General features: G+C 42.0%; 1 protein-coding gene across 1 annotated transcript; it reads right to left on the bottom strand.

Annotated features, from left to right (window-relative positions):
• Nucleotides 1–2,489: 2,489 nt before the first annotated feature.
• On the bottom strand, nt 2,490–3,401 carry LOC137657337 (arginine/serine-rich protein 1-like). The gene has a single exon (XM_068391672.1). The coding sequence runs from the start codon at nt 3,399–3,401 to the stop codon at nt 2,490–2,492; it is 912 nt and encodes a 303-aa protein (XP_068247773.1).
• Nucleotides 3,402–16,452: the final 13,051 nt, after the last annotated feature.

Here is a 16,452-nt window from a genome sequence, read left to right on the forward strand (position 1 = left end):
GTCCATCACCGGGGAGCCCCAGCGTTGAATGATGAGTCTGGCTACTTCCGGGTGTAGGGACCACTCTGTCCCCACTATATGACCCATTCTGCTGAGGCCGTCGGCTAGCATGTTTCTCTTCCCGGGGATGAACCTTGCTAGCAGTACCACCTGCTGCTCGTCCGCCCAATGCAGGATGCTTATGGTGAGGTCGCACAGTTCCTTCGATCTCATGCCCCCTTGCTTCTTTATGTAGGCTACCACCGTGGCGTTGTCGCACATTAACGCCACGGTGTTTCCCCTTAACCGACTTGCAAAGTGCAGACATGCCTTCTGGACTGCTTTTAGCTCTAGGACGTTGATGTGGAGATGCTTTTCGCTCTCCGACCAGGTACCGCTTGCTGTCTCCTCCCGAAGGTGGGCTCCCCACCCTTGGTTGGAGGCGTCTGTGAACAGGAGGTACTCGGGGGGACAGGACCCAAGGGGCATCCCCTTGAGGGAGTTCGACTGGCAGTGCCACCATTCTAGGGCTGTTTTCGTGTCTGGAAGGATAGGAATCAACGCCTTCTGAGCGCCTGTCTGGGACCAGAGGCTCTTGATGTTCCATTGCACGGGTCTGAGCCGCATCTTCCCTTGGGGAACCAGTTTCTCTAATGAGACCAGGTGACCTATCAGTCTCTGCCAGTCTTTCGCCCTCCTGGAATGTTCTGACATGAACGGCTGAATGATGTGATTGAGGTTCCGTATCCTGTCTTCTGAGGGGAAGACCTTCCCCTGCACGGTGTCCAACGTCATCCCCAAGTATCCCATTCTGTTGGATGGTGTTAAGTTCGATTTTTCCAGATTGATTATGATTCCCAGATTCCTGCAGAACTGGAGGAGGTTTCTCCCTTGCTCCTCCAAGAGGGCCTTTGAGTTGGAAAGGAGCAATCAGTCGTCTAGGTATCTCATGAGATGGATACCTCGTTCGTGAGCCCACACTGAGACTGTCGCGAAGACCCTCGTGAACACTTGAGGGGCCGTCGACAGGCCGAAGCAAAGAGTCTTGAACTGCAGGATCTGGGAACCCCATTTTACCCGGAGGAACTTCCGACTCGACGGGTGGACAGGGATCTGGAAGTATGCGTCCTTGAGGTCGACCGTCATCATGTAATCCTTCTCCCTCAAGGACATCAGGACGGATTTCGGGGTGTCCATCTTGAAGTCCGTCTTCTTGACGAAGTTGTTGAGGGCTGACAGGTCTATCACGGGTCTCCACCCCCCCCGTTGCTTTCTCTACCAGAAACAGGCGGCTGTAGAAGCCCGGGCCTGGGAGAAGGACTTCTTCCATGGCCCCCTTCTCTAACATGGAGGAAATCTCTCCTTGAAGGGTGGCCCTTTTCATCGGGTCCCTGGGGGCCAACCATTCTGTCTGGCTGGCTGGAATCAGAGGGGGTGGGTCCGCTATGAAGGGGAGCCTGTAGCCTTCTTTCAGGACGGACACCGTCCAAGGATCCGCCCCTTGTGTTTTCCATGCTTGCCAATGAGGTCTGAGGCATCCCCCAACCCGAGGCTTGGGCGGGAGTAGGGGGCCTCTCCCTCTACCTTCTCCTAGACGGGCGGCCTGATCTGCCTCTCTTCAAGGCGGAGTAACCCGACCTGAAGGAGCTGGCAGAAGCTGGAGCTCCTCTGCGGGAGGGCTGCAGAGTTGTTGTCCAGGAGGAGGAAGGGGCGTCCCTCCTCGAAGAGCTGGGGGCGGCCTGAGGAGTCACGGCGCTATCCGAGGCTGATCTCCTGTATGGCGGCCTTCTAGAAGACGCTTGTCTGGGGACGTTGGCCTCTCTCTTCTTGGACACCTTCTCCATTAGAACTTCCAGTTCCTTTAAAGGGAACAGAGACTCACCCCCCAAGGGTAGGCTACGCACAGCTCAGGCCTCCCTGTCCGGGATCTTCCTCGACAACTTAGAGAGAACTGTGTCACGTTTCCTAAGTACCCAGTTGGCCGTCAAGGCGAGCGTTTGGTACGCCAGAAACTTGAGAGTTTTCCCCCCGGAGGTGAGAAGGTCCGTCAGGAGACTCTGCTGCTCTGGATCTTCGGGGTCGATGGAGGCTTACACGTTCACCAACGTGGAGGCCCACCAGTCCAGCCATGAGGAGATGTTCACCAGGTCCCTCGACATCTCCTCCATCATGGCGGCTTCTGTAGGCGAGAAGGAAACTGGGGCTGAAGAGGCCCTTTCGTCCGAGCCGCCTTGTCCCAGGATGTCTAAGGCCGGGTCCACTTTACAGGGGCCTGGGCGCCGCCCTTCAGGAATGTAAACTTTCCCTTGTGTCTTGAGGCCCTGGAGCAGTTTCGAGGCACTCTGGGACTTGGGGGCTTCCGCATTGCTGGCCACCAAGTTATCTATGTACTCTTGTCCCAGTACTAGGTCTGGGGCAAGAGGAAGGGCCAGGGAGGACTTCGGAAGGGCGTCATGATGCGTGAATCTCAGGAGGCTTGACCTCCAGGAATTCACCTTAGGTGCCAAGGGTTATGCGATCCCATGGAGCCTCCTGATGAGACCCACCACCCTTCTGTATGCGGAGTCCTCCGACGGGGGAGCTTCGCCTCCGTCAGCCGAGGCCTCGGCCTGGCGTGGGGGCGCCGGGTTGCTTGAACGGTAGACCGGTCGTCCTCCTCTTGGGTCCAGGGAGGCCGACCTGTAACCGTAGGGAGCTCCGTAGGAGGGTGGGTCTCGCTGCAAGGCGGGTGCCACCGGCTCAGGGAGGGCCCTCGGTTTCCCCAAGGCTCTGGAAGCCGAAGTCACGGTCCCGATGGGCTGATCCGACAACGGGAACCGATCCTTCTTGCTCGATGACCGCACCAGCTGGGCTGGTTCGGTCAGGCTCCCTTCAAAGAAGCTCGTTTCCCCCCGCTGGGCGGGGTGAACCGGAGGCCTCGAGGACTTATGCTTCTGAGCGAGGTCTTTCCTGCGTGGCAGGTCGAGCGGTTCTAGGCTGTGCGTAGGGAGCGGCAGCCTAGGCGCTCGTTCACTGGAACGAGAGTCTGGAGAGTGGAGCCTCTTGGACTCTCCTGAAGGGACGTAGACCCAAGCGCCGCCGGGAGAGGCATCTCTCCTATACTTACGGGAGTGGGAGCGGGGGCGCTTCCTGCTATGTCGCGATCTTGACCTGGAGCGGGAACGATCGATTTCGGACCGCTCCCTCTTCCCGCGCCGTTTCTCCCTGACTTCTCCCCCGGAGGATGAATCTATCTCTGACGAGTCCGAGGGCGCCACGTTCCTCGTGAAACGGTTGCCCGCGTGATGCGTGGGGGAAGCTCTTCGCCATCGGACGTCCGAGATTGGATGCTGGAGGAAGTCGTCGGGGACCACTGTGGAGATCGTCGGCACCGAGTCCACTCTATCTATGCCAGGGGGCCAGGGGTCCAGGGTCACGTTCATTCTTAGCGGTGACCTCCCCGGTGTTTTCGGCAACGTCCACCCGAAGGCATCGCTACTCGGGCGGCGAACTCTAGCGTGGCTGTCCTCTGGCGGGGGAGAGCCCGACGCACCGGCCCACGAGGGCGGGGGAGACTCTGAAATCACCACACTGCCCCATACGGGGTCTTCTGAGGACGCGTGGTCCCCTGCCACGAGACCTGATTCACCAGAAGCACTACCGGACCCTCCGTTATCTCTAGAGGGGCCTGCCCTTGGTTCTTCCCTCACACTGGGTTCATTGGGAAGAACGCTATGACTAATCACAACACTGGGGGCTTGCTGCCCTCTCCTCTGCGAAGGAGACGGAAAAGCCGAGGCTTCGTCGGACCGATCACTGGCCGACGGTAACATAGAAACGCCACTAACTTTTCTGGGGGAACGCTTAGAAAACTTCTTCTTTTTGGTACCGTACCGTACCCACTGTATATCATCCCAGCTTACGCACTCCGGACACGTGTCCGTGGTGGAGCAAACTTTCCCCCTACACGTAGAACAAAGGGAGTGAGGGTCTACTTCTGGTTTAGAGAGGAAAGCCCCACACGACTTTCCGGCTCTAGAACCAGGGCAACGTCGCACATGCTCCATCGTTCGCACACGAAAGTGACAACATTAGCGAGTTATAAGTACACTGGGATATACACAGGGAGAACGCATTGTAACACTTGCGAATAACGCACTACGCAAGAAAAAACATAAGTCCCCACACTGGAAACACGTGGAACACAAACGCGCCAAAGGAACGAGAGAGCGAGAGAGTGAGATGTTTACAGCTCACGACCAAGAAACTTAATGGCGATGCTAACCCAGAGAGGCAGTGACCTGCCCTAATCCTGCCCTCAGGGTGCATTCTCTGGCGGCGGGGGTAAACCTATATAGAGTGGGGTAAGGGGGTTAACGGCGGGAAAACCTTGGTCGAGATTGAGAGATCACAAGTGACTCCGAAGAAAAGTAGTTCTCGGTGAGTATTTGTGTCGGAACAAATATATATATATATATATATATATATATATATATATATATATATATATATATATATATATATATATATTACACCCAATCTGTGAAATTGCCCATTTCATGAATTGGGCTAACCACTTGTCCATTTCATGAAGTGAGCAAACCACTTGCCCAGTTCATGAAATGGGCAAGTGGTTAGCCCACTTCATGAAATGGTCAGTTTCATGCATGAATCTTAAAATTTGTTCTAAACGAGTTGTTAAACCAGAAAAAGTTATTTTCAAGTCTTTTATTAAGTGATGTAATACAAACACTTTTAACATAATATATGCTGGCATTTTCAAAGTATAACCCTTTCAAGCTTTAGTCATGGAAGAAGAAATAGCAAGTTGTGCTACCTTGTGGTCTACTGAATATGAGAAGACTGTAATTGCCATTTTGAAGAGAGGAAAGACTAGACAGACGCTTAAAAGAGAACACTGACACATCTTGCAAACTTTTCAGATTGCCTCCTTTGGTGAAATAGAAACAGTTAAAAAGAAGAATGGAAAATATATGGCAACTAAAGAATCAGTCATAGGAATTATCCAACAAGCCCACATTAACACCGGCCATGGTGGCGATAAGAAGACCTACAAGGTGTGTGAAAAATATGGAAATATTCCAAGATCAATTATGTCACTCTATATCGTGCATTGTGAGCGCTTTGTTGAAAAGCGTCGCATAAAAGAAACGGCAGCAGGAGTTGTGGTCAGACCACTGTCCGTAAGAGATCTCAGTGAAAGAGGACAAGTAGATCTGGTCGACATGCAGACTATGAAGGATGGAAGTTATCGCTTTATTCTGCACTATATGGAGTATCTAACGAAGTTTCATGTAATTCGTCCCCTGAAACCAAAGATAGCAGCTGAGGTTGCCAATGAACTTCTTTTCATCTTCTTGGATATAGGTGCACCAAACATCCTTCAGTCTGACAATGGACGTGAATTTACAGCTGAAGTGATCCAAGAACTTGCCTCACTATGGCCTGAACTCATCTTAGTAAATGGGCGTCCTCGGCATCCCCAGAGTCTGGGATCTATTGAAAAAGGTAATGAGGATATGAAACTCAAGCTCATGGCATGGATAAGAGACAATAATTGTGCTAAATGGAGTTATGGTGTCCGTTTTGTTCAGTGGGCCATGAACATTTCATATCATGAGGCAATCAAGATGACTCCCTATCAAGCGCTCACTGGCAACAAGCCAAGATGTTGTCTTAAGTCAAATTTAGCAGATGCATTCATCAGCAAAATATCGTCTGGTATTGAAGAAGAACGTGAAAGGCTTCCACTTACCGGAGATTCAGCTCGGGATGACCTAATATCAGTAGACCCTGAATTTGAACGTGAACCACATCCAGTTGCAGACTCTCAGCAGTAACCTGCTATGGAACAAGAAAATATCTCAACCGAAGTACTGCATCCAGCAAAAAAGGCAAGAAAGGGAGCAAGCTCAATGAATGTTAGTACGCAGCACTAGATCAATGCGAGCAGTTGATGTTGGAGACAATGTGTCTGTACTGGTGTCTCAATTTAACCGTAGTAAAGGTGTTGTATTAGCAGTTGAAGACAGTGGTTATGTGATTGGCACAAAAAGTGGAATTATCAATGGTAAACTTGCCAGAAATCAATTCGAATTTGTTCAGTACAAAGGACTTTTGCCTGAAAATATCCCCAAACAACAGTTAAGTATTCGCGAACTAGTTCGAGCAGAAGGTGTGTGTGGTGGCCAAGGATACCAGAGATGTCTTTGCAGGAGCAATTGCTTGTCAAAGCGGTGTTCTTGTTTGAAAGCTAGCCTTCGATGCAACAGTGCTTGCCACAGCCACAAATAATGTGAAAATATTGACAAATAATTACTGTAAATTTGTTTGATATGTATGACCATTGATTACATAGACGTGAATTTTGCCTATATTTTTAATGATTAAAACCTGTTTAAAAAAATTGTATTTTATTTTATCAAAAGATTTTTTTTTCAACTTACAATATTTGTATTAGGTTTCCTTATTTTGACCCAAATACTAAGAAAAAAAATATATAATCAGTTTGTGAATGTCCGTATTTATTGCTGTTCAGTTGTAGTAATATTTCTTTCACTAAGTTGTGTTTAAAGTAGCTTGTTTCATTAAGTAAAGTCCTTTCGTGTTGGTTAGTTTTTCCCCTTCCTGCACAAATACTTTATGGTCGTTATAACGATTATTTATTTGAATAATATTGTATGACATTGAAGTGCAGAAAGACTTGATCTTGGAGCAGCAGCGCGAGATTCATTTATATAAAAAGGTTCTTTTTGTACCAAAGATATATTTTCATGCATCATGGCAGCCCATTTCATGAAATGGGTGAGGGTTCATTTGCCCATTTCATGAAGTGGGCTACCCACTTGCCCATTTCATGAACTGGGCTAACCACTTGCCCATTTCATGAACTGGGCAAGTAGTTTGCTCACTTCATGAAATGGGCAATTTCACAGATCGGGTGTAACATATACATATATACATACATACATACATAGAGATATATATATATAAATATATATATATATATATATATATATATATATGTATATATATATATATATATATATATATATATATATATATATATATATATATATATATATATATACATATATATATATATATATATATATATATATATATATATATATATATATATATATATATACGGGAAATTGGAAATTAATAACTAATACACAGCTGATTAAGACTTTTTACGCCGCACATTGACTACATGTATTCCAGGGAAATATAATTAAAGATAATTAAAAAAATCGAAGAATAACAAAAAATTGAATGACGGGGCACACAATGTGAGCGATTCTGCAAACAGCAGTTCATAAACCCATTAGTAAAACCTTGTCTTTTCCCAAGTCAAACTGGCTACGTCATTCTCAGTCGTGATTGGTTGCTCGTGTTGACTAGCTTCGTACGTCATGCTCTTCTGTGATTGGTTGTTGCTTGTGTTTAAGGTAGCTTGCGTCATATAAAGGTTTACTTTGAATTAATACAATGTGGGAGCGGTGTAATATCTATCCTTCAACTAAATACGTTTTAGCGCCAAATTATACGAAAATAGAGGGGCACTCAATAGAGTGCTGGCCTCCGCCATAGCAATTTATTTCTCAACCTTTTGCTCGACGATGACCTTAACCTTTGACCTTAACATGTATTGATTGGCGTAGATTTTCCTACCCAAATATGAACCAAGTTTGAAGCCTTTGTGACAAAGATGTCCAAATCTATGGCTGATTACGCGATATGGATGTTTTGTTCGTCAGGGACCTTGACCTTTGACATTCCAAAATTTAATACTTTCAAGCTCTTTACATAAAAGTTTATAATGCCTGCAACTTTCATTAAGCCTGCCTGACACTTGCGCGCATTTTTGCCATGCACTGGCACGCATTGATGCGCGCCAGTGCATGCCACTTTGTGGCACGCACTGGTGTTTTTCCCGCACTGTTCACGACCAGTTCACTCCAGTTCGCGGATCGTTCACGCGACGTTCACGTGATGGCACGAATTGGCACGCGTAGTTCACGAGAAGTTCACGACACGTTCACGCGAGTTCACTCATCATTCCGCATCGTTTCCGCATCGTTCACGCCAGTTCACGAATTGGCCACTCCATATAAAAACGGGGCTTCTCCAACCCGGGGACATTCTTGGATTGGCTTCGGAAGAGACAACAATGCTTTCTGTCAGAGACACCATTGCATTGAGGAGAAGAAACTATCTTTTTCGTTTGTATTTTTTGTTGCCCTTTTTTTTTGTTTCAATAAGAAAGCATTTGATTTACATAAAAATAACAGACATAAAATATGTACAAGTATCAAGAAAGAATTTTATTTTAACATTAAAAGCAGCAAACATGAAAAGTTTTTAGGCTGTTGATTTTAAGGTAATAGAGAAAAAAGTGTGTTGAAATAAGAAATCATTTTATTTTTACATTAAAACAGCAAACAGAAAAAATTTGTTTTGCTCTTCATTTTAAGGTAATAAAGAAGAATAAGTATGTTGATGAAATAAAACATCATTTTATTTTTACATTCAAACAGCAAACTTAAAAATTTCTTGGGTTTATTTTTCAGTTCATTTTTTTTTTTTAAACAAAAGTTTTGGGTCTTGATTGGTAATAGAGGAAAATAAGTGTGTGCATTTTATTTTTACATTCAAACAGCAAATATAAACAATTATTAGGTTTATATTTTTCTTTCTTTTTCATTAATTTTTTTCGTTTCTTTTTTGTTTCTCTTCATTATAAAGTTATAGAAATAGCTTGAAATAAGACATAATTTTATTTTTACATTCAAACAGCAAATATAAAAATTTATTAGGTTTATTTTTCTTTCATTTTTATTAATTTTTTTCGTTTCCTTTTTGTTTCTCTTCATTATAAAGTTATAAAAATAGTTTGAAATAAGATATTATTTTTTTTTCACATTAAAACAGCAAATATAAAAATTTATTAGGTTTATTTTTCTTTCCTTTTCATTAATTTTTTCGTTTCCTTTTTGTTTCTCTTCATTATAAAGTTCATGCCACTTCCTGCATCGTTCACTCCAGTTCACGCCAGTTCCCGCAATGTTCACTCCAGTTCACTCCAGTTGGCGCATCATTCACGACTATTTCACGGCCATTTAGTGCGTGCCAATGCGTGCCACAAACTTTAAACATTTCAAAGTTCTGGGCACGCATGGCACGCATTGGTACGCTCTGGCACACGAGTTCCCGCAATGTTCACGTCATTTTCACGGCTCGTTCACGCGAGTTCGCACATCAATGCGTGCCAGTGCGTGGCACGAATGCGTGCAAGTGTCAGGTACCCTTTATTTTACGATTAAAATTGTGGCCGTATGGTTAATGCTCGGAATTTGTCCTTTTGCTTGACCTTGACCATGGACTCGACGTTGACCTTCAACCTTAACATGTATTAATTGGCGGGGATTTTCATAATGTCAAATATGAACCAAGTTTGGGGTCTCTGTGACAACCATGTCCATACTTTGGACTGATTACATGAATCGGACATTTTGCTTGACCGTGACCTTGATATTTGACCTTGCCCTTCCAAAATTCAATCATTTCAGCCTTTTTACATAACAGTTAATTCATGCAAGTTTCATTACTCTACGATTAAAATTGTGGGCAGGAAGGTGTTCACTAAAAAACAAACAAACACACAAACAGGGGGTGAAACACAACATCCTTCCAACCTCGTTGACGGAGGTAATAAAAAATTGAAATTGTAATGGAATGAGAGTTCAATAGATACGAGGTTTGTTTAGGGGAATTAATACAATTGAATATGATCTGTTAATACGCTTAAAATAGAAAATAAAATACGTAGACTATAAATGCTGGTATATTTTTTCCATCTTTTTACCAGCTCCTAAGGCTACATATTTTACGACTACTACTGCTGTAACACCTTCCTCACTACTAGAGCAAGTATTACTGCTACAATAATACTATGACATTGACTAGGTCATAAATTAATGTTATTAGCATCAAGTTTGATGAAGAAAAAGTAACTTTTCTTAGTTGGCTATTTCTTAATTCTTTTTTGTCTGTAAATGAATACGCACTCCGCTCTCGCTCTCTCTTTCTATCCTAAAAAGGAAAATGTAACTTGTTTCATCTTAGTTCACTCTCTCCAAATATTTTAGTTTGTAAATAAATACCCTCTCTCTCTCTCTCTCTCTCTCTCTCTCTCTCTCTCTCTCTCTCTCTCTCTATTAATATTTCAGTTTGTAAATAAATACCCTCTCTCTCTCTCTCTCTCTCTCTCTCTCTCTCTCTCTCTCTCTCTCTCTCTCTCTCTCTCTATTAATATTTTAGTTTGTAAATAAATAGCCCAGTCTCTCTCTCTCTCTTTCTCTCTCTCTCTCTCTCTCTCTCTCTCTCTCTCTCTCTCTCTCTCTCTCTCTCTCTCTCTGCGTGTGTTTCTAAAATTGAAACAAGAGGGCTCACACCTGAAAACCTGAAGAAATTGCGAAAATACGAAAATCATTTGAATTTCGTAAGTTTTTATCTATCAATATTTGATAATTAATTTCAGAGTATCCTAATAAATTTTAATTTCCACCGCCACAGCCTTTATATTAAAGCGTAATTTCATCACTCAGCCAAAGTATTCTTGACGACGCTCGATAACCTCCTTCTCGAGGAAATGATGAGTCCTTTAGAAGACAACGAAAATGGAATGGAGGGAAGCAAATACAGTTTTCCTGAGGATCAAATTGTCCAGAAAGATCCTGTCTTCGCTCCTTTGGACGCCATTACAGGGATTATCTACTCACTATAAACGTGAAGTAACATGCTCAAGTACCGCATTTAGTAGTGGCAAGTCATGCAGAAGATTCTTCACTGTAAAGAAAACGCTGAAGCTGCGAGACTTCCCGGAGAATCCTACAGCCAAGACTTTCCGATGAATCCTGCAGCCAAGACTTCCCGAAAAATCCTGCAGTCAAGACTTTCCGAAGAATCCTGCAGCCAAGACTTCCCGAAGAATCCTGCAGCCAAGACTTCCCGAAAAATCCTGCAGCCAAGACTTCCCGGAGAATCCTGAAGCCACAAACCATTTTAGCTGTTGCGAGATTGAAACCGTTCCAGATGAAGTGGACCTATGGATCAAGTGTAAAAAATTGTGAGGTGGAATTGCGAGAAAGCCTCCCATTCTAAACTGCGCTGCACAAGCAAGACCCAATTTGAACATCAACCCCTTCCCAACTGTGGAATCTTGAACTCCATCGGACACTGAAGAGTAAAATCAAGGACGGCCTGGACGGGGGTTGCAGAAACTTCTTCAATGAGGAGAAAACATTCGAGCTTCGAGACTGTCATACGAGAGACGCCATTCCAAAGAGAATCGAACCGGAGATAGACGCAGATCCGAACATAAACTTATGGCGCGGCTAGCAAGCCTCCCAATTCGTTCTGCTTTGAACACGAGAGGCATTCCTGAAGAATAGATTTCTTTTCCGTTGCAAGAATGAAAAAGTGATTCAAAATGCTTGTCGACACAAAATAAATGGATGTATGTAATTGTAGTTTTCTTATCCTAAAAACTAACTGAAGCTCAGTATGTCCGGAGGGATTTTTGGATACTGTCTACTATTTTGTGTGTATATATATATATATATATATATATATATATATATATATATATATATATATATATATATATATATATATATATATATATATAATCGATATTTCAAATATAAATTAGGAAGATAGAATCAAAACTCGTTCGTCAGATCCCATATGCCTTCGGGATCCAGTTTCGGTGTGAAGACATCCAGGACTCTTCAGTGAGAAATCCGGTCAGATCGCTTTACTTTTCTCATCCTAAAAACCTGCAGGAGTTCACTATGTCCGAAGAGATTTTGTCTTTGATATTTGGACCCTATTAAGATACTGTCTACTCTTGTGTGTGTATAATATATATATATATATATATATATATATATATATATATATATATATATATATATATATATATATATATATATATATATATATATATATATATATATATATGCTCAATATTTCAAATACAAATTAGGAAAAGAAAATAAAAAATCTTTCGTCAAATGACAGATGTCGCTGGGATCCAGTTTCGTTGTGAAGACATTAAGAAGACTTCAGTGAAGACTCCGTTTTTCAAAACTAAAGGTGGTGATGGGCAGAAAGAAGTTAGATTGAATATGGAGAGTTTTAAGGGTAATTGTTATTGTGGTGACGGTTTGGATGCTAAAATTGTTTCTGAATTGGAACAAACTCTTAAGGATCTTATTGGAGCTTCACAAGGTAAGCTTTTATGTTGTTACTATTGTTCCGTCTTAGATTCCGGAACATTTATTTCACAAGCAAGAGGAATGTCTGAGAATGAATCACGATCATATAAGGCCCAAAAGGAAGGACTCGTTATAGATTTGATGGAGGATCTTATTGGAGCTTCACAAGGTAAGCTTTTATGTTGTTACTATTGTTCCGTCTTAGATTCCGGAATATTTATTTCACATGCAAGAGGAATGTCTGAGAATGAATCACGATCTTATAAGGCCCAAAACGAAGGACTCGTTATAGAGTTGATGGAGGATCTTATTGGAGCTTCACAAGGTAAGCTTTTATGTTGTTACTATTGTTCCGTCTTAGATTCCGGAACATTTATTTCACATGCAAGAGGAATGTCTGAGAATGAATCACGATCTTATAAGGCCCAAAACGAAGGACTCGTTATAGATTTGGTGGATGAGAGAAAACTCTATAATAGAAACAAGACTGTTGTAGAAGGTTTAATTGAAAAATACGAATCTATTATGGAAAGCCATGAAGAAATAAGGAGGAAGGAAAGAATTGCTATACAAGGAAAAAAAGGTAAAGAAAAACAAAGGGTTCAAGAATTAGAGGAAAACGTTAATGTTGTCGGACATCAAACTAATATGAAGAAAGTTGATATTGAAGAATATGCAGCAATGCGAAAAATTTTGATAAGAGATGCTAAAAACTCACCTTTAGCTAGAATAGGGGAAATACTGGAATACAAGAGGTCACACGTGACAAGAATAGTTGAAGAGCTCGTTCAAAAGTATGAAAATATGATAGAGAAAGAAAAGGGAATATGGAAGAAGAAAACAAACCCAGTAGAAGTTCAAAAAGGACAAGTGAAAGAACTTATAAGCCATTTTGAGGAAACAAGAAATACTGAAGTGAATATCAAACTAATGGGTGAGGAAGAATATGTGGTACCAAAAGAAATTCTAAGAAGAGGTGCTAAGGACTCCGCCTTAGCTAGAATACGTGAAATATTGGAATACGAGAGGTCACAGGTGACAAGAATAGTTGAAGAGCTCGTTCAAAAGTATGAAAATATGATAGAGAGAGAAAAGGGAATATGGAAGAAAACTAACCCAGTAGAAGTTCAAAAAGGACAAGTGAAAGAACTTAGAAGCCATTTTGAGGGAACAGGAAATACTGAAGTGAATATCAAACTAATGGGTGAGGAAGAATATGTGGTACCAAGGGAAATTCTGAGAAGAGGTGCTAAAGACTCAGACTTAGCTAGAATACGGGAAATATTGGAATACGAGAGGTCACACGTGACAAGAATACTTGAAGAGCTCGTTCAAAAGTATGAAAATATGATAGAGAGAGAAAAGGGAATATGGAAGAAGAAAACTAACCCAGTAGAAGTCCAAAAAGGACAAGTGAAAGAACTTATAAGCCATTTTGAGGAAACAAGAAATACTGAAGTGAATATCAAACTAATGGGTGAGGAAGAATATGTGGTACCAAAAGAAATTCTAAGAAGAGGTGCTAAGGACTCCGCCTTAGCTAGAATACGTGAAATATTGGAATACGAGAGGTCACAGGTGACAAGAATAGTTGAAGAGCTCGTTCAAAAGTATGAAAATATGATAGAGAGAGAAAAGGGAATATGGAAGAAAACTAACCCAGTAGAAGTTCAAAAAGGACAAGTGAAAGAACTTAGAAGCCATTTTGAGGGAACAGGAAATACTGAAGTGAATATCAAACTAATGGGTGAGGAAGAATATGTGGTACCAAGGGAAATTCTGAGAAGAGGTGCTAAAGACTCAGACTTAGCTAGAATACGGGAAATATTGGAATACGAGAGGTCACACGTGACAAGAATACTTGAAGAGCTCGTTCAAAAGTATGAAAATATGATAGAGAGAGAAAAGGGAATATGGAAGAAGAAAACAAACCCAGTAGAAGTCCAAAAAGGACAAGTGAAAGAACTTATAAGCCATTTTGAGGGAACAGGAAATACTGAAGTTAATATCAAACTAATGGGTGAGGAAGAATATGTGGTACCAAGAGAAATTCTAAGAAGAGGTGCTAAGGACTCAGCCTTAGCTAGAATACGGGAAATACTGGAATACAAGAGGTCACACGAGACAGGAATAGTTGAAGAGCTCGGTCAAAAGTATGAAAATATGATAGAGAGAGAAATGGGAATATGGAAGAAGAAAACTAACCCAGTAGAAGTTCAAAAAGGACAAGTGAAAGAACTTAAAAGCCATTTTGAGGGAACAGGAAATACTGAAGTGAATATCAAACTAATGGGTGAGGAAGAATATGTGGTACCAAGAGAAATTCTAAGAAGAGGTGCTAAGGACTCCGCCTTAGCTAGAATACGGTAAATATTGGAATACGAGAGGTCACAAGTGACAGGAATAGTTGAAGAGCTCGTTCAAAAGTATGAAAATATGATAGAGAGAGAAAAGGGAATATGGAAGAAGAAAATTAACCCAGTAGAAGTTCAAAAAGGACAAGTGAAAGAACTTATAAGCCATTTTGAGGGAACAGGAAATACTGAAGTGAATATCAAACTAATGGGTGAGGAAGAATATGTGGTACCAAGAGAAATTCTAAGAAGAGGTGCTAAGGACTCAGCCTTAGCTAGAATACGGGAAATACTGGAATACAAGAGGTCAAACGAGACAGGAATAGTTGAAGAGCTCGTTCAAAAGTATGAAAGTATGACAGAGAGAGAAAAGGGAATATGGAAAAAGAAAACAAACCCAGTAGAAGTTCAAAAAGGACAAGTGAAAGAACTTAGAAGCCATTATGAGGGAACAGGAAATACTGAATTGTATATCAAACTAATGGGTGAGGAAGAATATGTGGTACCAAGAGAAATTCTAAGAAGAGGTGCTAAGGACTTAGCCTTAGCTAGAATACGAGAAATATTGGAATACGAGAGGTCACACGTGACAAGAATAGTTGAAGAGCTCGTTCAAAAGTATGAAAATATAATAGAGAGAGAAAAGGGAATATGGAAGAAGAAAACTAACCCAGTAGAAGTTTAAAAAGGACAAGTGAAAGAACTTATAAGCCATTTTGAGGGAACAGGAAATACTGAAGTGAATATCAAACTAATGGGTGAGGAAGAATATGTGGTACCAAGAGAAATTCTAAAAAGAGGTGCTAAGAACTCAGCCTTAGCTAGAATACGGGAAATACTGGAATACGAGAGGTCACACGTGACAAGAATAGTTGAAGAGCTCGTTCAAATGTATGAAAATATGATAGAGAGAGAAAAGGGAATATGGAAGAAGAAAACTAACCCAGTAAAAGTTCAAAAAGGACAAGTGAAAGAACTAATGAGCCATTTTGAGGGAACAAAAAATACTAAAGTTAATATCAAACTTATTGGTGAGGAAGATGTGGTACCAAGAGAAATTCTAAGAAGAGGTGCTAAGGACTCAGCCTTAGATAGAATACAGGAAATATTGGAATACGAGAGGTCACACGTGACAGGAATAGTTGAAGAGCTCGTTCAAAAGTATGAAAATATGATAGAGAGAGAAAAGGGAATATGGAAGAAGAAAACAAACCCAGTAGAAGTTCAAAAAGGACAAGTGAAAGAACTTATAAGCCATTTTGAGGGAACAGGAAATACTGAAGTGAATATCAAACTAATGGGTGAGGAAGATGTGGTACCAAGAGAAATTCTAAGAAGAGGTGCTAAGGACTCAGCCTTAGCTAGAATACGGGAAATACTGGAATACGAGAGGTCACACGTAACAGGAATAGTTGAAGAGCTCGTTCAAAAGTATGAAAATATGATAGAGAGAGAAAAGGGAATATGGAAGAAGAAAACAAACCCAGTAGAAGTTCAAAAAGGACAAGTGAAAGAACTTATAAGCCATTTTGAGGGAACAGGAAATACTGAAGCGCATCAATGCGTGCCAGTGCGTGGCACGAATGCATGCAAGTGTCAGGTACCCTTTACTTTACGATTAAAATTGTGGCCGTATGGTTAATGCTCGGAATTTGTCCTTTTGCTTGACCTTGACCATGGACTCGACGTTGACCTTCAACCTTAACATGTATTAATTGGCGGGGATTTTCATAATGTCAAATATGAACCAAGTTTGGGGTCTCTGTGACAACCATGTCCATACTTTTGACTGATTACATGAATCGGACATTTTGCTTGACCGTGACCTTGAT

This window comes from Palaemon carinicauda, chromosome 18 (assembly GCF_036898095.1).
Source record: "Palaemon carinicauda isolate YSFRI2023 chromosome 18, ASM3689809v2, whole genome shotgun sequence".
Lineage (NCBI taxonomy): Eukaryota > Metazoa > Arthropoda > Malacostraca > Decapoda > Palaemonidae > Palaemon > Palaemon carinicauda.

Coding starts and splice junctions, on each gene's coding strand:
- LOC137657337 (XM_068391672.1), bottom strand. CDS start 3,401: ATGAACGTGACCCTGGACCCCTGGCCCCCTGGCATAGATAGAGTGGAC.